The sequence below is a fragment of the Stegostoma tigrinum genome, chromosome 5 (genome assembly GCF_030684315.1).
Source record: "Stegostoma tigrinum isolate sSteTig4 chromosome 5, sSteTig4.hap1, whole genome shotgun sequence".
Lineage (NCBI taxonomy): Eukaryota > Metazoa > Chordata > Chondrichthyes > Orectolobiformes > Stegostomatidae > Stegostoma > Stegostoma tigrinum.
The window spans coordinates 74,865,153-74,891,070 of record NC_081358.1 but is presented as its reverse complement, the minus strand read 5'-3'; the positions used below and the strand labels follow the sequence as shown (position 1 = coordinate 74,891,070).

The 25,918-nt window shown below is 41.7% G+C and overlaps 1 protein-coding gene across 2 annotated transcripts in view; it reads right to left on the bottom strand.

Annotated features, from left to right (window-relative positions):
- The window catches only part of garem (GRB2 associated, regulator of MAPK1), a 100,258-nt gene that overhangs the window by 13,999 nt on the left and 60,341 nt on the right, over positions 1–25,918 (bottom strand). For both annotated transcript variants that reach the window (XM_048528701.2, XM_048528699.2), the window contains exons 3-4: positions 13,211–13,341; positions 5,921–7,096 (exon numbers count right to left, since the gene is read on the bottom strand). In XM_048528701.2, the coding sequence (XP_048384658.1) occupies positions 5,921–7,096; positions 13,211–13,341 (1,307 nt within the window). The remainder of the gene's footprint in view (positions 1–5,920; positions 7,097–13,210; positions 13,342–25,918) is intronic.

Below are 25,918 nucleotides of genomic sequence, written 5' to 3'. Positions count from 1 at the left end.
CAAAATTTGATTGCTCCCTTTTGGTTCTTGAGTTCTATCCATATGGCTTCATTTGAGAAGCCTTCTAAAATATCATGCCTCCTTACTGCTGAAATTAATTCCCTTATCAATAACCATTTCTTATCAATACAACACCCATTATTCTTTTTTTAAAAAAACTTCATTCCTGTTTGCCCAAAGACCCTGCATTCTGGAATACTGAGCTGCCAATCCTGCCCCCCCTCTGTCTCAGTCACTGCAATGACATCTATCTTACTCTGTGCCCCTAATTCAAGGGCCTTGTTAGGTTCTTGCCCTTTCCCTAACCATGCCAAACTCCCTACAATGTCTCATACAATTGACTTGTAGAATCCTTACAATGTGGAAGCAAGTCATTCGACCCATCAATTCCACACCAACCCTCTAAAGAGCATTTCACCCAGACCCACCCCATTTACCCTATCTCTGTAACCCTGCAATCCCCAGGGACAATCTACTTAACCTACACATTTTTGGGCTGTGGGAGGAAACCACAGCACCTACAGGAAATCCATGAGACACCTGGAGAATGTGCAAACTCCACAGACAGTCGACTGAGGATGGAATTGAACCCAGGTTCCTGGCACCGAGAGGCAGCAGTGCTAACTACTGAGCCACTGTGCCTCCTTAATGTCTATGCCTTCTTGACTCCTTTCTGTCTCTGCTAATTTTGGCAAATACTGTTTAACATTTTCTCTGGATCATAGCCCTTAGCACGTTGGTTTAAACTTGCTCAATAGCACTAACAAATCTGTCCACAAAGATGCTGGTCCCATTTCTGGCTCAGATGCAACCCACCTATTTTTAATGAGTATCATCATTCCCAAAAATGGTCCCAGTGCCCCAGAAACCTGAAGCCCTCTCTCCTGCACCATCTCTCCATTTACTTGGGCTAACCTCCTTGATCAATACTTATTGGCACTTGTGTGTATATTAGCTGCATATAATCAATATCCAGGGTGTGATTCTTTGCTGTCAGTAAGGACGTGTACACACCTTTTACCTGTTTCTACTTAACACAACAGATTGACAGCTATTCTGATTCATTTCTCAGGGCAATCTGTTGACTAATCAGAATCAATCTGTTTGGTTTAAACCTTTGAAACAAAGTTTAGCAGTTACTGTCAACTTGCATATTCTGTGTCAACACCTCTACAATCAAGGTCCACTTACTATCCAATCAGCACACTCCTCTTTTACAGTGTAAATACTGTTTTTCCTTGACACAAGTAGCTGTTGCAAAACATCCTGCTGTTTGCAAGATGAAACACCTTGACAAAACTCATCTTTCAGTTATACCACCAAATGAATATCCCAATAGGGCAGATAAATGAAGGGCAAATTTTTTTTATGCTCTCTTCATAAAACTTGTTGACCAGCTGTATAATTACAATGCTGTATTTGTTTTTTTTTGTAGAGATCATCTAAAGATACAAACAAAGTAGTGTGAGCTGTGAAATGCATAAATTTGACACCTTTGCTATTTTATTTCAGGAAACACCTCATCCTTCTGACAAAAGTTTTGTGTGCCCATTATTCAATTTTTTTGAGCATCTACTCATTGATGATTGGAAGTACTTCTAAATTAGTTAACAGTGTATAGAAACTTTTAATAAGTCTTAAGTTTAGACCAATTTAGTTAGAGTTTAAAATAATAATGCCTAATGAGTGCAAACCAAAACCCATGAAACTCATTATATCAGTGATAATGGGAACTGCAGATGCTGGAGAATCCAAGATAATAAAGTGTGAGGCTGGATGAACACAGCAGGCCCAGCAGCATCTCAGGAGCACAAAAGCTGACGTTTCGGGCCTAGACCCCTTCATCACAGAGGGGGATGGAGTGAGGGTTCTGAAATAAATAGGGAGAGAGGGGGAGATGGACCGAAGATGGAGAGAAAAGATGATAGGTGGAGAGGACAGTATAGGTGCGGAGGTAGGGAGGGGACAGGTCAGTCCAGGGAAGACGGACAGGTCAAGGAGGTGGGATGAGGTTAGTAGGTAGGAAATGGAGGTGTGGCTTGGGGTGGGAGGAAGGGATGGGTGAGAGGAAGAACAGGTTAGGGAGGCAGAGACAGGTTGGACTGGGATGCAGTGGGGGAAGGGGATGAACTGGGCTGGTTTTGGATTGAGTGTTTACTGTTTAAAAAGAGAAGAATGCTGAAGTATCTCACAGAGGTATAATCAAAACATGAACCCCAGCTGACTGCACAGCCATCAACAATTAGGTGAATTGGGTATAAAACACGCCACAGTTCGGAAATAAATTATATGTCTATACAGCATCTTCCATGATCACCATGTTTTTATAGGCAATTGGCACTTTTTGAAGTATAACTACCAATTTTATTAATCACTTTGCAGAATGTGGGCATCACTGGGACTGCATTTATTGCCAGCTCCTAGTTGCCCTTGTGAAGGTGGTGGGTAGTTGCCTTCTTGAACTATTGCAGTCCGTGTGCTGTAGGTAGGCACACAATGCCATTATGGAGGATTTCCAGGATGTGACATAATAACAATGAAGGAACAGTAATAAATTTCCAAGTCAGGATGGTGAATGACTTGAAGGGGAACTTGTAGGTAATGGTGTTCCCACACATCTGCTACCTTTGTCCTTCTAGACAGAAGTGGCCAAGGGTTTAGAAGGTGCTCCTTAAGGATCTTTGGCAAACTTCTGCAGTACATCTTATAGATGCTGTTACTGAACATTGGTGGTAGAGGGATTGGATGCTTTGACCTAGGTGGTATCAAACTTTGAGTGTTGTTGGAGCTGCAGTCATCCAGTCAAGTGGGTGGTATTCCATCACACTCCTGACTTGTGCCTTGTATGTAGTAGATAAACTTTAGTGAGTTAGGATTAAGATGCATAGCAGCCATTTCATGCATAGAAAACTCCCATGAATAGCAGTGATAATTACCAGATAATGTATCAATTTGTGTGATGTGGGCTACAGGGGGAACTCATAGCAAGGATGTCAGCAGTAGATCCTCCGCTCCTTAAATTAATTCCATACATGTTTTACATCCATCTGAGCACAGATGGGAACACAGCTTAACATTTTATCCAAAAGTAGTATCGATACAATGCAATACTCCTTCAAGATTGCAATGGAACGGTCAGCAGAGATTCCCACCTTAAAATTTGAACCCAGAACCATTGTGATTCAGAGGTGATTGTGTTTCACATGACACAGCTAACACAGTGAAGCCATTCCCCACCTTCCTAACCTGTTCTTCTCACCTATCCCCTTCTCCCACCTCAAGCCGCACCTCCATTTCCTACCTAACCTCATCCCGCCCCCTTGACCTGTTCATCCTCCCCAGGCTGACCTATCCCCTCCCTACCTCTCCACCCATCTTCTCCTCTATCCATCTTTGATCCGCTTCCCCCCCTCCCTATTTATTTCAAAACCTTCTCCCCAACCCCCTTTTCTGATGAAGGGTGTAGGACCAAAATGTCAGCTTTTGTGCTCCCAAGATGCTGCTTGGCCTGCTATGTTCATCCAGCTCCACACTTTGTTATAACAGTGAAGCCATTGCAAGGATGTGGAAGGTTGTACATTTATAGATAAAGCACTCACATCAACATCAGAATACAGGCATTGTAGAAGGTTGCAGAAAAGGAGGGATAATGCATCACAGTCACATAACATCTCAGATCAGTTTGGTTGTGGCAGAGTAGAAATTCAGAAAGGAAAAACATGAATTTGGTTTCCAGTACCATTTAATAAGAGGAGCTTGGACATGGACTGCAAGGACTGAAGGGTTAAATATGGATTTTGACCGGAACGCCGACTGTAGGAAAGGGGCACTATGGTAGTAACTGAAAAACAACAAAACATTTACAAAATCAGCAGTTCAGGGATGACAATCAGCAGTTTTGCGAGAATAGATAATCCCAGCAATCAACTCAGAAGACACAACAGTAAGAGGAAGAGTAATGAAAAAATGGCTGAAGATACAGATCCTGAATGAAGGTTTTTCTTCATGATCAGGCAGGAGGGTAGAGGAGGGCAGAAAGAAGTGGCAGTTTAAACAGATGACCCACCATTCTGGTAGGAGAAAAGTAGTCCATGGATTCCTTCCATTATCAGAGGCAAAGGTGGAAGGAACAGGTGACAGACCCTTGAGAAGTTGAGATAGTAGAGAAAGAAAATCAGTCTTTGTAAACTACATGACTCTGGGTTTATTTCACTTAACTGCCACTTTCAAGTAACACTATGCTATCTGTAGACCAGGTGACAGCAGGAAATACAGCTCCTGTTGGACACCAACTCTGGACAGTGTCTGGTTACCAAGATACCCCCCACAAAGCCTCCATATCCCTTTTACTTCATACTATCCTGTCAGACCAATTCTGCCCCACCCTTCTTTGGAAACCAACCACATTGAACTTCAACTCCAATTGTTCTCCCTGTCCCCAAAATTCTTGGGTTATATTCTAGTGATACCTGGTGTACTCTCCTCGGTGCTCCCATTGTTAAGGTCACAGGGGTGGTTACTGCCACTAATTCACCGCCCGCCAACCGTCACATGGCCCACCATGACCTCTAGTGCAGTTCCAAACGGTCCCATACATCTGGAGATCAAGTCCTCAAATTTTGAATATTTTCTCAACAACATTTGAGTGTGTATTTTGGAATAGATTTACGGCATACAAATTACAACATCAATTAAATATTGTCACAAAATCATTCAGCCAAAGCAACATATTTAGAAATGCTGTGAAAATTACAGCAATCGGGTCTATTTACAAGTGTAAGGAGATTATACAGATAAACATAGTTTAAACACATTACAAGATTGGATAAAACAATTTAACCCTCTTTTCGGTACCAACAATAAACAAAGTTGCGATATCAAGTTGCTTGTCAAGAAAACAGACATTTCAAGATGCCTACTGATATTTGATTTCAAGCGTTCGACTTTTAAGCTGACATCTTCCTCATTCTCAGGAAAGTGGGGGCTCATCTGAAATGCCTGCTGCCCTTGAATTGCTAACAAGTACCTAATCACCATGCGATTTGGGACAGTGAAATTGGCAAGATATTTAAACATTGTGGTAGAGAGAAATAACAACAGCCATACAATAAAATCAAGCAGGAAACACATCAATGCTCAGAGTGTTTGATGGATAAGGAACTTTGTTAACATTTCCTCCCAAGCAGGAACATTATCATCCTGATGCTTTTCAATTAGAAGACTTAGTAAAGCTAAAGTTGCCATAGTCTTGGGAAACTATGGGGTTGGTCTCCATTGAGAGAAAAAGATGGGGGCGGGGGGGGGGAAACAAATGGTGGTGGTTTAACCTGAGGGTCAGTACACCTCAGGCGAGGGGAGACGGGAGAGGTTGAGAAGCAAAGTCCTTCATGGTAACCTCAGCCACTTGAGGAATTGAACACACGCTGTTGGTATCTCACTGCATTGCAAATGCCAGCTGTCCAGCCAATTGAACTAACATACCCCTTGAAGAATCAATATACTCAATACTGATCAGTGATTATTCCACTTTGATTTGATTCTGAAGCAGTGCTGTCATGTAAATGTGAATGAAAAATAACATAACACTAAATCTTATTTTCCAAGCTTCCAATAATGATTTAGCAAACGTTTCATATTTATTAAAACCAGAGATCTGTTATCTGCTATATTTTAGAAACACTGCATTCACCAGCCAAATTCGAAGAAGCATTTTGTATAAAATCAATCACTGGCAAAGGAAAAATCAGGTCTAGGTAGCACTGCAGGAAAATTAATATTTTGCAACTCATGGTAGTAAAATAATGAGTCACAATTAATTATTTCTTAGTTTTGAATTCATACACTCTTACCACTTTCTAAAACTGGTTCAGCATTAAGTTTGCTAAATATTGTGCAGTCGGTCTCTAAGATCAGGACTTACAGCTTCAGACTTTGGAGGCACTGGAGGTGGAGGTAGACAAACATCAGATGATGGTTTAATTGAAGACAAAGGACCTGAAGAAGAAAGGGTGGCAGCAGCTGGACATTTAGAGTGGCCAGAGCCCCTCTGATCAGATTTCAATCTCTCACCCAAACAGCAAAGATCTTGTCCACCCTGTCTCCCAGTCCTTTGGTTTAACCAGAGCTCTTCATAGGGAAGGTCTGACCACGACTGGATTCCAGCAGATTCTTCAGTCACTTCAGGTAACAGATAATCACTCCCACTGTCTCCAGAATCTTGAGATGGGATGGTTTCATGAGAGAAGAGAGTCCACTCATTATTTGGATCTTTGCAACCATGCAGATTAACTTCACTATTTCCATGCAAATTATTTCCGTAAACACATACTGAAAGTCGATGAAAAGACTGTGTCAATTCTTCACGGGCATAGCTGAGAGAGTTAGGCATGTGACTGTGCCCAGTACACTGCGTCTTCTTCGGACTTTTGCAATCTTCATTCCAGTCAATCTTTACATCCCGAACAGCTCGCGAATATTCTTCAATATCAAACTGCTCCTGACAAACATTGAACGAATGTTGAACTGTACTCTCATACCACATAGCTCCCTTAAGAAGACCTTCAGCTAAGGTAAACTTTGGCACAACTAAATGAAGTGGAAAGTGCATGGGAATCATTTTGTTGTTGCGAAGTACACAGCACACCACAACAGTTTTAGTTTGAATATTAACCAACTTATAGCGATGACCCTCTCGAATGAGGTGCAGATCGTAAGGATTTCGTGGAGGAGCAGATGGCACAGTAACATTGACTGGTAGCCTGGTCTTTTCAACAATGGTGCGAATAGTGTGTTCACCATCTTGCATTTGTATCTCAAGGGGACTACGTGTGCTGAATCGGCCTTTACACTGGAAAGGAAGGCTAATGCTTTCATTTGTCCGGTGATTCATGCAAATAAGGCAAGGCATCTTTCCTCGTCCAAATTTGCCAATAGAGTTCAATTTTCCAATTTTCTTAAAGATATTATTAAGTCTGGACTTTTCTTTTGATGTTTTGGCATAAAGGATTTCAGCTTGTCCCATTAGAGTAAGTTCATCGCCCGTGCTCAAAGTAATGTTGTATACTTCAGTATCTTCATTGCATTCCCCTGCGGCTACCTAAAAAGGACGAACAAATAATTAATCATATTTACAAAGTAATTTCTTTTTTGCAGCTTCAATGATTTAAACTTTTGGCTGATTATTTTTAGAAACACTAATCAAAAATCGAAAAAAAGCAGATTAGCATTCCACTTCATATCATATCATACAACAGGACCTTAATTCCAGATAATAAAGTGTAGAGCTGGACGAACACAGCAGGCCAAACAGCATCTTAGGAGTGGAAAAGCTCACGTTTCAGGCCTAGGACCTTAATTCCATCCATTTTGACATTTCATTGAAAAATAGGCATTAATAATAGCAGTTGCTGGAGATAAGAAATCAAACAAATTGCTGGAGAAACTTAAAAAGGTCTGCAGTATCTGTGGAGAAATCAAGAGACTTACTATTGAGCCCAATGTGACTCTTCAGAAACTGTTCTAAAGATCCTATTAGACATGAAATGTTAACTGTTTCTCTAGTAATTTGTTTTCATATCAGCTATATTGTAAACATAGTTACTCAGCAATTTTTTTATGCCACCATAAATTTACCAAAGCTACAGCATTTAGACAGCTGAAGTTTTACACCAAGAGGCAATTAATATTTTGATTGGTCAAGTGGAGTTTGGTGAGAATAGAGCTAGGTAAATCAACTCATCAGACTGAACTGCAGAGTGAAGAATTCAAAAACAATTTGGTGAGAGCAGTACGCATTGCCAAAGAACATTACCAAACCAAATTTTAACCAGTTTACAGACTTAAAAACTGCAGGGAACACACAAATAATATCCCTGGCTACAGTGTACCACAAAGCATCACAGAAGAAATGTGGGAATGTTACACCAATCGAGAAAGAAAATGATTTACTTGAGTATTCAGAGACAGATTGATACAACAGAAACATAGAAATTAAGTCATTTAGAACTTAGGGTCTGTCATGTCTTTCAACTGATTTGCCACCTAACTCCACAAACCCTTTCAAGTTTCACACTGTCCTTCCTTTAGCGGGGAGACCAGAACTGAATACAGTATTCTAAAAGTGGCCTAACCAATATCCTATACCGCTGCAAAACAACCATTCAAGCCGTATACTCTCTGCACTGACCAATAACCACAAGTATACTAAATGCCCTTTTCACTACCCGGTCTACCTGGGATTCCACTTTGATGAGGCCGCTTCTGGAATACTGTGTCTAGTTCTGGGCGCCCAGCTACAAGAAGGATATTATTAAGCTGGAGAGAGTTCAGAAGAGATTTACCTGGATACTGCCAGGTATGGAAGGGTTGAGTTATAAAGAAAGGCTGGATAGTCTGGAGCTTGAGACATGACCTGACAGAAATTTATAAAATAATGACAGGGATAGATGGCGTTAATGGTAGTTGTTTTTTTCCCTAGGATGGGGCATTTCAAGACGAGGGGGCACATTTTTAAGGCGAGAGGAGAAAGAGTTAGAAAAGACATGAGGCAAATTTTGCACACAGAAGGTGGTTTGCATGTGGAATGAACTTCGAGGAAATGGTGGATGTGGGTACAATTATAATATTTAAAAGACATTTGGATAGATACATGGATAGGAAAGAGTTGAAGGGATATGGGCCAGGAGCAGGCAGGAGAGACTAGTTTAGTTTGGAATTATGGTCAGCACGGACTGGTTCAACTAGAGGGTTTGTTTCCATGCTGTATGAGTCTATAACTATGAACCTGCACTCTAAGGTCTCTTTGTTCAGCAACACTCCTTAGGACCTTACCACTAAATGTATAAGTCCTGCCTTTCCAAAATGCAGCACCTCACATTTATCTAAATTAAACCCCATCTGCCACTTCTCAGCCCACTGACCCATCTGATTAAAGTCCCGTCACATTGAGAAACCTTCTTCACTGTCCACTACACCTACAATTCTGGTGTCATCTGCAAATTTACTAACCATACCTCGTATGTTCACATCCAAATTATTTGTATAAATGACGAGATCCTGTGCCAATCCCTCTGGCACATCACTGATCAAAAGCCTCCAGTCTGTAAAACAACCATCTTCTACCTTTGAGCCAGTTCTCTATCCAAATGGCTAGTTCTCCCTGTATTCCACGTGATCTAACCTTGCGAACCAGTCTATCATGAGGAACCTTTTAAAACTCCTTAATGAGGTCCACATAGATAACATCCACTTCTCTGCCCTCATCAATCCTCTCCGTTACTTCAAAATCTCAATCAAGTTAGTGAGACATGATTTCCAATGCTCAAAGCCATTCTGACAATCCCCAACCAGTCTTTGCCTTTCCAAACACATGTAAATCCTGTCCTTTAGGATTCCCTCCTACAACTTGTCCACCGCTGACGTCAGACTCACTGGTCTATAGTTGCCTGGCTTTTCCTTATCAGCTTTCGTAAATAGTGGCACCATGTTAGTGAACCTCCACCCTTCTTGTACCACACCTGTGGCTATTGGCGATACAAGCATCTTAGCAAGCGGCTCAGCAATCACTTCCCTGGCTTCTCACGGAGTTTTGGGTACACCTTATCAGGTCCCAGGGATTTATCCACCTTTATGCATTTTTAAGACGTCCAGCACCACCTCCTCTGTAACATGAGCATTTTTCAAGATGTCACTATTTATTTTCCCCACATTCTCTCTCTTCCATATCCTTCTCCACAGTAAACACTGATGCAAAATACTCGTTTAGTATCTCCCCGATCTCCTGCAGTCCCACACGTAGGCAGTCTTGCTGATCTTTATTCTCTTCCGTTGCCACTCTTATCCTTAATGTATCTGTAGAGTCTCTTTGGATTCTCCTTAAGCCTATTTGCCAAAGCGCTCTCACGTCCCATTTTTGCTCTCCTGATTTCCCTCTTTTGTACACTCCTACTGCCTTTATTCCTTTCTGGCGACTCACTCAATCCCTGCTGTCTATAACTGACATGTGCTTCCTTCTTTTTCTTGACCAAAACCTCACTTTCTCTAGTCATCCAATACTCTGTGCACCTACCACCTTGCCCTCCACCCTAACAGAAATATACTGTCTCTGGATTCTCATTATCTAATTTTTGAATGCTTCCCATTTTCTAGCCATCCCCTTACTGCGAACATCTTCCCCCAGTCAACTTTTCAAAGCCCTTGCCTAATACTGTCAAAATTGGCTTTCCTGCAATTTAAAACTTTAACTCTTAGATCTGGTCTACCCTTTTCCATCACTATTTTAAAACTAATACAATTACAATCACGGGCCCCAAAGTGCTCCCCCACTGACACCTCAGTCACCTGCCCTGCCGTATTTCCTCAAGAGGTGGTCAAGTTTTGCACCTTCTCTAGTAGGTGCATCCACATATTGAATCAGAAACTTTTCTTGTAAATACAAGTTCTTCTCCATCCAAGCCCTAAACACTATGACAGTCCCAGTCTATGTTTGAACAGTTAAAATTCTGTACAATAACCACCCTCGTATTCTTATAGATAACTGAGATCTCCTTACAAATTTATTTTTCAATTTCCCACTGACTACTGACAGGAATCTTTAGTACAATCCCAGTAAGGTGATCATCCCTTTCTTATTTCCCAGGTCCACTCAAATAACTTGCCTGGAAATATTCTCAGCACTTCCTTAAGCACAGTCTTAGGGTTACCCGGAATCAAAAACACCACTCGCCTTCCTCTCTTGACCTCCTTTCTATCCTTCCCATAACATCTATATCTAGGCCCAGAACGTCAGCCTTCCTGCTCCTCTGATGCTACTTGGCCTGCTGTGTTCATCCAACTCTACTCCTTGTTACCTCAGATTCTCCAGCATCTGCAGTTCCAACTATCTCTATCCATGTGATCCGATAGGATTTGCAACCAAACACACTTCCTGCATACATTATTAAATTATTTTCATTGAATGAGAATTGAAAGTGTAAATGGTGAAAGTCTAATCGTAATTGTAATTTTGAATGAAGATTCAGGCTAAAATCACTCCTGTTCATTTTTCTTCCCTCTCAGCAATTGTTTCGTCTTATAATACCTTCTTGAACAAGGCAACCAAATGGCATACTGTACTTGTGTTTTTGAATGAAATAAAATTTACAACATTACATCAGTCATCCACGTCGAAGCAATTGCTAACCACGTGTTGTGAATTGGCATTGCAGGAGGCAGCATTTATTTCAAAAACAAAAGTTCAAGTGTTAATTTTGAACATCTGGAATGATATTTTACTAGCTGCAATGACAATGGTTTTCAGTGTAACTGAAATAGAAAAATAGATTCACTGCAAATAATGCCTTTCAATTACCATTCCAGTGCTGGCTTGGTGGTGGTGCTCTCACCTGAATCAAAATGTATAAGCTCTATACGTACAAGCATACAAATTATGAGTAGATGCGGGCCCTTCAATACGGCTCGGTCATTCATCAAGGTCATGGTTACTTTGTGCTCTGAACTCTACGTTCCCTTTACTCCTAAACCTTTGATTCCCTTGCCCAGCAAGAATCTGTCTACCTCTATCTTACAAATTTCAGTGAGCCTGTCTCCACAGCCTTGTGGCAGTGTGTTCAAAATCACACAACACTCAGAAAAATATTTCTCATTTGTCCTAAGAGGGTGACTCCCAATTTTGCCAGTTCTAGACTCTCAAGAGAGTGAGCATCTCTTTCATACCCACTTTGTCATGACTATTCAGGATCTTATAAACTTCAACCAAATCATTCCTTGCTGTTCACAACTCCAGTCAAAACAAGCATAGCTTGTTCAATCTTTCCTCATAGTACAACCCAATGATTCCAGAAATCAATCCAGGATACAATTCAGAGGGGGTTTCCAACACATGAATATCCTTCCTTCATTAAAATGACTAAAACTGCACATAACTCTTGAGAGATAATAGGAACTGCAGATGCTGGAGAATCCAAGATAACAAAATGAGAGGCTGGATGAACACAGCAGGCCAAGCAGCATCTCGGGAGCACAAAAGCTGACGTTTCAGGCCTGATGAAGGGTCTAGGCCCGAAACGTCAGCTTTTGTGCTCCTGAGATGCTGCTTGGCCTGCTGTGTTCATCCAGCCTCACATTTTATTACCATAACTCTTAAGATGTGGGCTTACTAATGCTCTGTAAACCTGAAACATAACATCCTTATTATCCTACCACTGAAACAGATACTCCACTTGGAAAACAGTCCAGTACTGGGGTGGGTACTATATTGTTGAAGGTGATCTTTTCGGGAATATAGGAATGTGTCATTCAATTCAGTTTCACAAATGTATGCTACCATTCTGCTGGAATAAAGGAAGTGTTCTTGAGAATCCGGACTATGCTGACAGCTTTTCATCAGATGTTAATAGAGGAATACGTGGCATTTGTACTTCTTTATTCACCTTTACTCTTCAGTGCTTTGTATCTTTAACTATTTGTAAATGTATAGCCACCTCTGATAACTAAATGAGTGCCACATCCAAACTTTATATATAATCTATTCCTTCATTAACATCTCTGGTGAAAAGGTGTCAGTACAGTCTAGATTCCAAGGCACAGAACTTGCAACATCCCTTTAATCAGAGAACATTTCATTTATTCCAACTCTAACTTTGAGCTCCCAATTACCGATCAGTCACAAATTACTTCCAGTTCCATACTTTTTTCTCTTTCAGGGAATCTTTCGCAGCAAAGTTTCATAATTTCCAGTCATACTGATTTCCAACAAGCTTGAGACCAATCAAAAATTAACTAGGTTAATCAAGTATGACGCATCATTCATAGAATATTTAAAATGTTGTAATGCAGATCTATGTTATCATATACACACCAAATTATTTTAATATAAAAATAATTCTACATTTTAAAATGGTCTTACATTTTGTACCTGAAGACAGCAACCCCTGTTTTAAATTCTAGTTGATGAAACTATACAAAATTGAATACAGAAGCTACTTCAAGTCTATAACCATCGAGTCCTTGTTTCCTCAATTAATAGTGTGCCTTCAAATGTGTCAGATGCTGACTTGTACCTTCATTGAAAATCAAATTTTTTCAGCATTTTGCAAACTGTCACTGGAAGATTTCAGGTTCAGATCCGAAGCAGTAGCTGACACACTAAAATTTGCACGACAGCTTGCCTTAAACATGCAGGTATGTTCAAATATTTGCTCCAAACTCTGACCTTAACATTGAATGTTATTTCCTCCATTACATACACTCGCTCTGGGAATGCTTTTGCCACCTCCTCCACACTGCTGAAGTATTGTACGGGTTCCTTGATATCTCGGTCCTGTTCCAATAGCTTAAACTGTCCTGCAAGGAGCACAAACATAATTACAATTCAACAAATAGTTCACCAAACGCTGTTCTTTAATAAAATTTAGTTTTTTTTTAAAACCTTGCCTGAACACACACTGAACCATCAGGCCAGAATGAAAATGAAGACAGCTTGTTTTTTTAAGCAGTAGCAAGGGCTGCCACAGGTAGGAACATTTATAATCAGAACTGGTAATTCAAGCTTCTGAATCAGTAAATTAGACACCATAAAAAGAATCATTTGATTTAACCCATTTTAAAATGACTGAGAAAAATGTAATGTAAGTATAAATCATTCTTGGGCTTCAAATGACCACAATGTAAGTTGAAATATTTTATTCAAAAACACCACTGACCAGATGCTAGACATTCAAATTCATAAAGGACTAATTTCAAAGGAAATGAATGAACATAGGTCTATCCCTTTATTTGAGAAACATGAGAAATACCTTGCGCATAATGCACCCTCAGTCAGGAAGCTCAGACTAAAGAAGGATAACCATAAATCATTAACAAAGTACACAGTAGAGAAGCAGAAAGGCAGCATTGAAACACAGCACCGCAGAGTTGAAACACTACAGAATCTACACAATTCTTAAGCACACTGAAAATCAATTGCAATGAAAAAAGAGAGAATTTTGTAATTCAAACAACGGATGATTTCTATAAAGGGCAGAGAAGGTGCAATCTAAGTCTGAAGCCAAGATATAGAATTAAAAATCTACAACATATCCTTACAGAATTAGTTGCAGTACAAGTTTTACTAAGGCGAATATTAACACGCAGAAACATGTTAAAAATGTTGTCCTGTAGGGTAAAGAGTTCAAGTTTTAAAAAAAAGCAGTGAGAATTAGGTTTCACAGGGTCAAGGAGGAGATATCATATCTGAGTGAGACACAGACTACCCGAGTTCAGGGATTTTGGCACCGTGGAAATAAAACTGGTTAATCTTTCCTTCCCCATTTTGGAAGAGTAAAATTCAGAAGTCTAATTTAAATATTAATAATGTAATTGAAACAAGTTCATTGGATTGTAATAGCTGATAATTTAACCAAAGGTTACTTTCAGATCGAGGTAAATAGGAAGGATGAGCAGACTAACCATGGCACAGGGAGCCAATCAAGAGGTCGAGTCTGGGGTGGGGGTGGTGGTGGTGGGGGTGGGGGAGGCAGGCATTTGAAGGGGAAGAAACAGTTATAATCAGGGTTAGTAGAGTCAGACAATAGAAACTGTTCTTTGTGGCTAGGATCAAGAGTTACAGAGGCTGTGTTGCCTGGATTCAGGATATCTCGTCAGAACTTCAGGGGAAGTTGTTATGAGAGGGCTAAATTCCAGTTGTCATGGTTCATACAATAGAAGTAGGAGGAGGGAAGTGGTTCTGCTGAGGTAATATGAGCAGCTCGGGGCTAAACTAAAATGCAGAACCAAAAAAGGTAAATATCGCCAAATTATCACCCAAGACTCAAGCTAATTGGCACAGGGTCAACAAGATTAAAGAGGAAAATGTGTGGCTCAAAGATTAGTGTGAGAGAAATGAATTTGAATTCATGGGACATTAGCAGGAGTACTGGGGAAGTGCTCCATCTGAATAATGCTGGAACCAGAATTCTGGAATAACTACGGATAGGTGCAGTTGCATGGAAAATTTAAAAAAATTAAAAGGAGACGGTAGGATTGCTGATTTGTGATGCAGTTGATTGTTACTAGAAAATAAAAGGAAGGGATAGGACGTGCAAATGTCATATTGTAACAAGGAACCATAAAAACAGAGGGATAGTTGATAATTGAACAAACTTAAAGGCTTTGTATCTTAATCCACAAAGTATTTGGAATAAGGTAAACAAACTGATGATGCAAACTGAGGTCACAAGGACCTGAAACTAGTTGACAGGCTAAGCAGAAGCTATTAAAGTTTCCAGAACAAGTTAACAGGGGAGAGTACGGAAAAGGTCAGGAATCTAACTTTAGGCATATCAGATAGGCAGGCAACTATGAGAAAGGGGCCGAGTCAACACAGGACTTCGGGTGTTGTACTTAAATGCATGCAGTATACAAAACAAGGTAAACAAGCTTTTGTCACACAAACTGAAATTGATGGGTACAATGTTGTGGACATCACAGAGACATGACTGCAAGGGGATCAGATGTGGGAACTAAATATCCAAGGATATGCCTCCTATTGAAAGAACAAGCTGATGGGCAAAGGGATGGGGTTGCGTTGAAAAAAGAAATGAAAGGAAATCACTACCAAAAAGCGATAAAGGGTTGGAAACAGAGTCTGAGAGGGTAGAGTGAGGAACCGCAAAAGAAAGAAAATTCTGATGGGAGTACTGGCCTCTTAACAATAGTATGGATGTGGTCAGAAATTACAATATTACTACAATAATCGTGGGGAGCCTCAATGCGCAGGTGGACTGAGGAAAATCAGACTGGTAACAAATCATCAGAAAGACAGAGTTCATAGAATGTCTACGACATAGTTTTTGGAGCTGCTTTAAGTGGACCCCACTAGGGAACAGGCAATTTTGGATTTAGTGATGTAAAGTGAAGCAGCCTTGATTAAGGAGTTTAAGATGACAGGACCCCTAAGGGACACTGACCATAATGTGAAATAATTCAGGTATAATGGTATTACAGTTGAGTAAAGCTAACTATAAAGACACGAGGGAAGTTAGCTAGAGTTGATTGTGAGGGGGGCCTAACAGGGAAGATGGTGGAACAGCAACGGTGGGAGTTACAGCAGAGATTCACCTGAAAGAAGAAACAACATACTAAGTGGAGCATGAGGCAACCATGACTGACAAGGGATTCAAGGACAGCATTAAAGCAAACAAAAAACCAAAAATGTGAAGATCAGTGGGATGCCAGAGAATTGGTAAGCCTTTAAAAAACACCAGAGGACAGCTAAAGAAACAATAAGGGAGGAGAAAATAAAATTTTAGGATAAGTGAGTTAGCAAAACAAAAAAAGACTGCAAGAGATTTTTAGACATATAAAAAGGTGCAAGAGAGATGATAATAATGGACATCCAACCGCCGAAAAATGAGAAGCAGTAATGGGGGACAAAGAAATGGCGAAAGGAGCTGAATAGGTAGGTACTTAACATCAGTCTTCTTGGTGGAAGACACTTGTGGAAAATTAGAACTTTATCAGTATAAACAGTCCAGTTAGGCAAAGGCAATGGCCTGGTATCATCGCTGGACTGTTAATCCAGAGAACCAGATAATGTTCTGGGGACCTGGGTTTGAATCCCACCATGGCAAATGGTGGAATTTGAATAATGAAGAAAAATCTGGAATTGAAAATCTAATGATGACCATGAATACACTGTCAATTGTCAGAAAAACCCATCTGGTACACTAATGTCCTTTAGGGAAGGAAACAGCCATCCTTATCTGTTCATGGCCTCGAGATCCACAAGACTCTGAACAGTCTTGAGGGCAGTTAGGGATAGGCAATGAATGTTGCCTAGCCAGTGACACCCTCATTGCGTGAACGAATAATGCAAAGAAATTAAAGGTAGCATAAAGGACTCAAATGAGATAATGTGAACTGCAGATGCTGGAGAATCCAAGATAACAAAGGGTGAAGCTGGATGAACACAGCAGGCCAAGCAGCATCTCAGGAGCACAAAAGCTGACGTTTCAGGCCTAGAAGGGGGATGGGGAGAGGGTTCTAAAATAAATAGGGAGAGGGGGGGAGGCGGACCAAAGATGGATAGAGGAGAAGACAGGTGGAGAGGAGAGGGTAGGTGTGGAGGGGATAGGTCAGTCAGGGGAGGACGGAAAGGTCAAGGAGGCGGGATGAGGTTGGTAGGTGGGAGATGGAGGTGCGGCTTGAGGTGGGGGGAGGGGATAGGTGAGAGGAGGAACAGGTTAGGGAGGCGGGGACGAGCTGGGCTGGTTTTTGAATGCAGTGGGGGGAGGGGACGAGCTGGGCTGGTTTTGGGATGCAGTGGGGGAGGGGGAGATTTTGAAGCTTGTGAAGTCCACATTGATACCATTGGGCTGCAGGGTTCCCAAGCGGAATATGAGTTGCTGTTCCTGCAACCTTTGGGTGGCATCATTGTGGCACTGCAGGAGGTTCATGATGGACATGCCGTCTAAGGAATGGGAGGGGGAGTTAAAATGGTTCGCGACTAGGAGATGCAGTTGTTTATTGTAAACCTAGCAGAGGTGTTCTGCAAAGTGGTCCCCAAGCCTCTGCTTGGTTTCCCCAACATAGAGGATGCCACACTGTGTACAGTGGAAACAGTACACTACATTGACAGATGTGCAGGTGAACATCTGCTTAATATGGAAAGTCATCTTGGGGCCTGGGATGAGGGTGAGGGAGGTGCTGTGGGGGCAAGTGTAGCACTTCCTGCGGTTGTAGGGGAAGGTGCCAGGTGTGGTGGGGTTGGAGGGGAGTGTGGAGTGGACAAGGGAGTCATGGAGAGAGTGGTCTCTCCGGAAGGCAGGCAAGGGTGGGGATAGAAAAATGTCTTGGGTGGTGGGGTCGGACTGTAGATGGCGGAGGTGTCAGAGGATGATGTGTTGTATCCGGAGGTTGATGGGGTGGTATGTGAGGACGAGGCGGATTCTCTTAGGGTGGTTATGGCAGGGCGGGGTGTGAGGGATGTGTTGCGGGAAATGCGGGAGACACGGTCAAGGGCATTCTCGACCACTGCGGGGGGGGGGGGGATCCTTGAAGAACGCGGCCATCTGGGATGTGCGGGAGTGGAATGCCTCATCCTGGGAGCAGATGCGGCGGAGGCGAACGAATTGGGAATAGGGGATGGAATTTTTATAAAAGGACTCAAATATAGTGTGCTTCCAGCCAGCACTGGGCAAAAGAAAATATCAAACCCAGTGTGTTAAATGGGTGCTAATGCTTTCACAGTTCTCATCATCTGGCAAGGAAATTGTGAAATGCCTATTCTGTCATATGACTGAAGACTGATGATTTGCTTTTACATAACATTCTGGGATTTTAAATCCTTTGCTGCCAGACATCTGAATAGAAAGCAGGACTCCAGGCTGAGTATGCAGCCTACCTCAGTTCCTCCACCTCTGTCTCCAAATTGCTGCCTGCAAGGAGGAAAATTAATTAGTGGGTCCGAATCAACCATTCTGAAGGAGGGTCACCGGATCCAAAACATTAACTGTTTTTTTCCTAACAGATGCTGCCAGATCTGCTGAGCTTTTCCAGCAACTTTGTTTTTGAACATGAAAACTGCAGCTAGATTAAAAGCAAAATACTGCAGATATTAGATATCTGAGATTAAAATGCCAAGTGTTGGAGAAACTCAGCAGATCTGGCAGCTTCAATGGAGGGAGAAATACAGTTAACATTTCAAGTTCAATGGCTGTTCTTCAGAACTGATCTAGGTGTTTGAGACAGACTTCATGGAAATGAAGAATTGTGAACGGTTTTTTTTAATATCTCTGGATAACCAAAATTTGTAATTTATAACTTTCTCCACTCCTGGTCAATGCTCATTAATTTCCTGCGTCCTTGTACGTATGAAATAGCGAAAATGAAACAATCTGCCTAGGTTTTCAATGTTTTGTTAACAAACCCTATATTTGATAGGTGTTTGCTGTAGGTTTAGTCCAAAAAATTCGGAATCGAAAAACCAAGACATGGAAAACACCCTATAGCCTATATCAATAAGGAATAGGAGCAAATCTGAGAAAATATTGCTGTCTCTGACCTATGGGGGGCACAAAGCAATCAATTCAAATGCTCCCCCAATCCCCATTTAGCCCAGGACTTTGAATGATTACTCCCGAAAAGAGTACCTGGATGGCATTAATCATACAGAATTTAGTCTAACTAGAAAGAGAGGAACATCATGGATGACGAGGGCACCACTTGGCGGCGGGGGGGGGGGGGGGGGGGGGGTGTTATTAGCAGTCAATCATCTCAACCACAGGACATCACTACAGGAAGATCAGAGGTAGATTTAATTGCCGATGACTGCATTATGTTTAGCACCAACTCTTCAGATAATAAAACAGATCATGTCCAATTTCAGCAAGACAAGTGGCAAGTAACGTTTACTCCATACAAGAATCCCTCACTATTAACATTCCGGGGATTCCTACTGACCATCTACTCAATGGAAACAGCCATATCAAAACCTATACAGCAAGTCACAGGTTGGCAATTCTGCAGTCAGTAACTCACTTCCCGACTCTGCAAAACCTGCCCATCATTTATAAGATGGCACCCTTTAGGGGGTACCAAATAACAGAAACAGCATCAATTGTAGATTTTATTCTAAATCACAGCATCCTGACACTGATTTTTTAAACATTGTTTCTGGTTCAAAATCCTGAATCTCTTCCCCTAGTAGGGTGTGTACCCACACTTGACAAACTGTAGCTCAAGGTGGCAGCTCATCACTGCCTTTCCATGGACAATTGCGTACGAGCAACAATTGAGAGCTTGCAACAATGCTTACATTCAATTAATGAATAGCAAATATATAGATGAGTTTTTGTTTATTAAGGGAAAGGGTATTAAAGGACACAGGAATGGCAGAAAAATGTGGAGCAGAGGCCAACAATCAGGCCTGGTCTTTGTGAAGGACAGAACAGACTAGGGGGTGAAGGAGATACAGTTAATTCCTGCTCCTATTTCATACATTCTTATGAAGCAAATATAAGTTCAAGGAAGAACATTTAATGTTTTGTTTTAACTTGGCATTAATCAGGCTCCCAGACACCACAGCATGCAAAACTTTCAGGTCATAACTTCTGCTGCTCAGACAGGTGATGACCCTCTCATATAGAGTTACAAGTTGCTTAGCCAGCCTATAAATTCTCTACTTTTTCTGAAGGAGGGTCTAGGCCCGAAACATCAGCTTTCCTGCTGCTCCGATGCTGCTTAGCCTGCTGTGTTCATCCAGCTCTACACCTTGTTATCTTAGGTTCTCCAGCATCTGCATTTCCTACTATCTCTGTACAATCTTACCTTTGTTCTTTTCCCTTTCTCCTGATTTTGTGCTTTTAAACTTAGTAGTCTCTAACATTTTTGAGTTATGTTGAAAAATTCTGAGATGTTAACTTACATTCTCTTTCCAACCCAAGTAATGACATATTGTCAGGATGTTCCGTAGTATTATTCTGTTACTCTACTGGCAAGCATCTTACCTTCAACTCTAAAAATTAGAGTTCAACTCACCTAGAAGTAGTACAGCTTTCTTAGTACAACTTTCCAAAAAAACAAATACAGAATTCTGTTTATTAAACCTGATAGTGGATAATGATAATATTTATATATTGTTACACAAAAATATTTACTTCAGCAATGCCATTCTTGGCATTCCTTCACTGAAAAGTTTGCAGATTAAAGTAATAAATCATACAAAAACATGAGTCAGAATAAAATTTGAAATGTTTAAAGTTAAGTGAGATAAACTGAGGAAGTAAATTAAACTATTTAAAGCATATGATGATACACTAGAGTACATAAAAATCTGGATGCGAGTTTGCTCGCTGAGCTGGAAGGTTAGTTTTCAGACATTTCATCACCATTCTAGGTAACATCATCAGTGAGCCTCCGATGAAGCGCTGGTGTTATGTCCCACTTTCTGTTTATCTGTTTAGGTTTCCTTGGGTTGGTGATGTCATTTCCTGCATTAGTGACGACATTTCCTGTTCTTTTTCTCTGTTCTTGTTCTACATAAAAATGCTTTGGCTTTGAATTCAAACATGAATGAAATATGATCTCGATTTTATTACTTTTCATCTTTATCAATAGCAAGAGGCAGAGAAAGCACAAGCTTATGTCTGTTGTCATGGCTAGCTTTTCACAGAACAAGTTGCCAGATTGTCATAGAAGGCTATAGCTCGAGGGGTATTGCTCTGCATCAAGCATGTCCAATTAGGAGACTTTCCCACTCTTAGTGTCTGCCACAGCAAACTGGAAAGATTTACAGGCAAATAATCAACTATTCTGGTCACTTTATGAAGGCATTTTCTGTGGCCAACTAGTTCTGAATTGGACTTGAACCCAGAGGCTTTCACTGAGGAAGGGAGATTACCCAATGTTACAATAATATATAAATGAAATACTGAATTTGAGCATGAATTCTGTTTATTAAACCTGAACCACTGCATGGATCGATTTTCTTTTAAATTACTTACCTAATATGGTTACACTCTTAGTCTGGATTGAGGTGAGTCCATGACACTCATGGAACAAGACAAACAGTCTGCACTAAAATTACTATTTCTGGTCGTCCTCCTGTGGCACAGTGGCAGTATCCCCATCCTTGGGCCAGAAGGCCCAGGTTCAAGTCCGAGCTGTCCAGAGGTGCATAATAACATCTCTGAACTGGTTGATTAGAAAATAATAGGTTAATAAAAAAAAACTTAAATTACCATTTTGTCTGAAGACCCGACAACTTAGCATCAGGAAATTTGCATCTTCTGTTTTAATTTTTTTAAAAATTCATACACAGGCTGCAGGCATGGCCAGCTAGGCCAGCATTTATTGCCCAACTTTAACTGCCCAGACAACATTAAGTGTCAGCCACATCACTGTAGATCTGGGATTATAGGCCAGACCAGGTAAAGATGGCAGTTTCCTTCCCTAAAGGACATGAGTGAACCAGTTGGCTTTTTCTGATAATTAGCATTGGTTTCACAGTCAACAGACACTGAATTCCAGAATTTCTATAGAATACAAATTCCACTACCTGCCATGGCAGGATTCAAACTCGCATCCCCAGAACATTATCTGGTCTCTGGATTAATAGTTCGGCGATAATACCACTAGGTTGTCACCTCCCAATTCATAATTGTGTAATAATTTCACATATTTGGAGATGAAAGGCTTGCCAGCTAGTTAGACTGCTTGGAAAGACAACGAAGCCAGACTCAGTAATCACATCTATAATTCAACAGCTGAATTTATTTGTGCAGCTCAAAAGGGCACAGACTGGTGATAACAGGCTCTTTCTCTTCCCCGCTTCTCATCATCTCAGAAGCCAGTACATGGTGTAGAAATAAACTGGGAAAACAACCACTCCCAAGTTCTCAGAAGTATCAATAAACTTCACCACCTGGAGGATACCAGTCAACAATTAAACAAATGTGGTTTGAGGTTTCAAAAAAAATCACTTCAAGGGTTTGTAACTGCGCAACCTTTATTCGCACACTGTACCACACACTTACACTAATAAACATTACTTGTATTGTGCGCACTGGATATTGCATTTTGATTTTTCTCACAAAATTTTCTTTAATCATAAAAGAATTGATAATTAGGTCATTCATTTTGATCTAGTTAATTATATAATTAAAGTGCGATAGCTGCATGCTTTGACTGAGAAACAAAATTACAAAAAGAGAGAACCAACCTTCAAAACCTGGCTGTGGCAACTGCTCCGCAGGACCTCTCTACTTCTGATGGCAGTAATACTAAAACTATAAAGTGAATTTAAAACCTCACCCCATCCCCCTCTCTGAAGAAGGGTCTAGGCCCGAAACATCAGCTTTTGTGCTCCTGAGATGCTGCTGGGCCTGCTGTGTTCATCCAGCCTCACATTTTATTATCTTGGATTCTCCAGCATCTGCAGTTCCCATTATCACTTAGAAATTCCACAAAGTGCAAATATGTCTTTCTCAATACTATAATAAAGTCATAATTAGTAGAAAAAAAATCAGATTAATCAAGCTATCTGCTTCTGTTCATGAGTTATGCCATGGACAGAAACTGATTTGCTCATTTCAATCAGTTTTTTCTCACTGTGACTCATCTCTTGGACTTTCAACAAGCTCTACCACACGTTCTTGTATGGATTGTGAAACAACAGAGCATCAGATTATCTGTCGACAGCACAGCTTTTGACAAGCAACTTGCAAGGGTTCTATATTTGAATTCAGAAATTAAACCACTTCAGTACAGAAATTAAGACTTGACACAGCTACCACATTCAAGTAAATTACTATAATCTTGGTAAATTGTTCTAAGCTTTGTTAGCAAGGCCAACATTTAATAGCCATCTTCAAATGACCTCAAGAGGGTAGTAGTGAACAACTTTCCTGAGCAACAGCAGCTGTGTATCGCAGTGCCACACACTATGCTGTTCAGAAAGCAATTCTGAATTATGCAGTGATGATTGAGGAATACTGATACAATTCTAAATCAGCAAGGGGGTGACTATGAACTTAGTTTTCCAGGGAACAATTTCATAATATGATATGAACCTTCTAAGAATTATAAACTGCAAATACATTGCAAAATTTCAAAAGGACAAAGACAAGTAGGTGAAACGGACAGACAGGTGGCAGATGGAAGCTCAATGTGGAAAACCGTGATGACTCATTTCAGTAGAGAGATTGTGGAGACACAGTATCAAAGTTGCAACTCTGATGAGGATGCAGGACAGTAGGACTCAGACATATGTGCACAAGTCATTTAAAAGGTTGTAGAATAGGTTGATATAGGCTTCATTGTTAGCCACAGGTAAGGTGCCAGAAGACTAGAGGTTGGCTAACGTGGTGCCACTGTTTAAGATGACAGGGACAGGCCAGGGAACTATAGACTGGTGAACCTGACATCAGTGATGGGCAAGTTGTTGGGGAGAATCCTGAGGGACAAGATTTAACATGTATTTGGAAAGGCAAGGACTGATTAGGGATAGGCAACATAACTTTGAATGTTTGCAATTGTGCCTCACTAACTTGATTGAGTATTTTGAACAAGTAAGAGATTAATGAGGGCAGAGCAGTGGACATGATCTATACGGACTTCAGTAAGGTGTTGAAGAAGGTTCCACATGATAGACTGGTTAGCAAGGTTAGATCACATGGAATATAAGGAAAACCAGCCATTTGGATACAGAACTGGCTCCAAGGTAGAACACAGAGGGTAGTGGGGGAAGGGGATTCCATCCCCTATTCCCAATTCCTCCGCCTCCGCCGCATCTGCTCCCACGATGAGGCATTCCACTCCCGCACATCCCAAATGTCCAAGTTCTTCAAGGACCGCAACTTTTCCCCCCACAGTGGTCGAGAACGCCCTTGACTGCGTCTCCCGCATATCCCGCAACACATCCCTCACACCCCGCCCCCGCCACAACCGCCCAAAGAGGATCTCCCTCGTTCTCTCACACCACCCCACCAACCTCCGGATACAACGCATCATCCTCCAACACTTCTGCCATCTACAATCCGACCCCACCACCCATGACATGTTTCCATCCCCACCCTTGTCTGCTTTCCAGAGAGACCACTCTCTCCGTGACTCCCTTGTTCGCTCCACACTGCCCTCCAACCCCACCACACCCGGCACCTTCCCCTGCAACCGCAGGAAATGCTACACTTGCCCCACACCTCCTCCCTCACCCCTATCCCAGGCCCCAAGATGACTTTCCATATTTAGCAGAGGTTCACCTGCACATCAGCCAATGTGGTATACTGCATCCATTGTACCCGGTGTGGCTTCCTCTACATTGGGGAAACCAAGCGGAGGCTTGGGGACCGCTCTGCAGAACACCTCCGCTCAGTTCGCAATAAACAACTGCACCTCCCAGTAGCAAACCATTTCCACTCCCCCTCCCATTCTTTAGATGGCATGTCCATCATGGGCCTCCTGCAGTGCCACAATGATGCCACCCGAAGGTTGCAGGAACAGTAACTCATATTCCGCTTGGGAACCCTGCAGCCCAATGGTATCAATGTGGACTTCACCAGCTTCAAAATCTCCCCTTCCCCCACCGCATCCCAAAACCAGCCCAGTTCATCCCCTCCCCCCACTGCACCACACAACCAGCCAAGCTCTTCCCCTGCACCCACTGCATCCCAAAACCAGTCCAACCTGTCTCTGCCTCCCTAACCTGTTCTTCCTCTCACCCATCCCTTCCTCCCACCCCAAGCCGCACCTCCATCTCCTACCTATTAACCTCATCCCACCTCCTTGACCTGTCCATCTTCCCTGGAATGACCTATTCCCTCCCTACCTCCCCACCTATCTTCTTTTCTCTCCATCTTCGGTCCGCCTCCCCCTCTCTCCCTATTTATTCCAGAACCCTCACCCCATCCCCCTCTCTGAAGAAGGGTCTAGGCCTGAAACGTCAGCTTTTGTGCTCCTGAGATGCTGCTGGGCCTGCTGTGTTCATCCAGCCTCACATTTTATTATCTTGGGTAGTGGTGGAGGGTTGCTTTTCAGACTGGAGTCCTGTGACCTGTGGTGTGCCACAAGGATTGGTGCTGGGTCCACTGCTTTTCATCATTTAGATAAATGATATGGATGTCAGCATAGGAGGTATGGTTAGTAACTCTGCAGATGATACCAAAATTGGAGGTGCAATGGACAAAAAGAAGGTTACTTCAGAGTACAGTGGGATCTTGACCAGATGGGCCAAGGAGTGGCAGATAGTGTTTAATTTGGATAAATGTGAGGTGCTGCATTTTGGAAAGGCAAATTAGTGCAGGACTTAATGCTAAGCTCCTAGAGAGTATTGCTGAACAGATACATTGAGTGCAGATTCACATGTCCTTGAAAATGGAGTTACAGGTAGACAGGATAGCGAAGGTAGCATTTGTATGCTTGACTTTATTGGTCAGAACATTGAGTA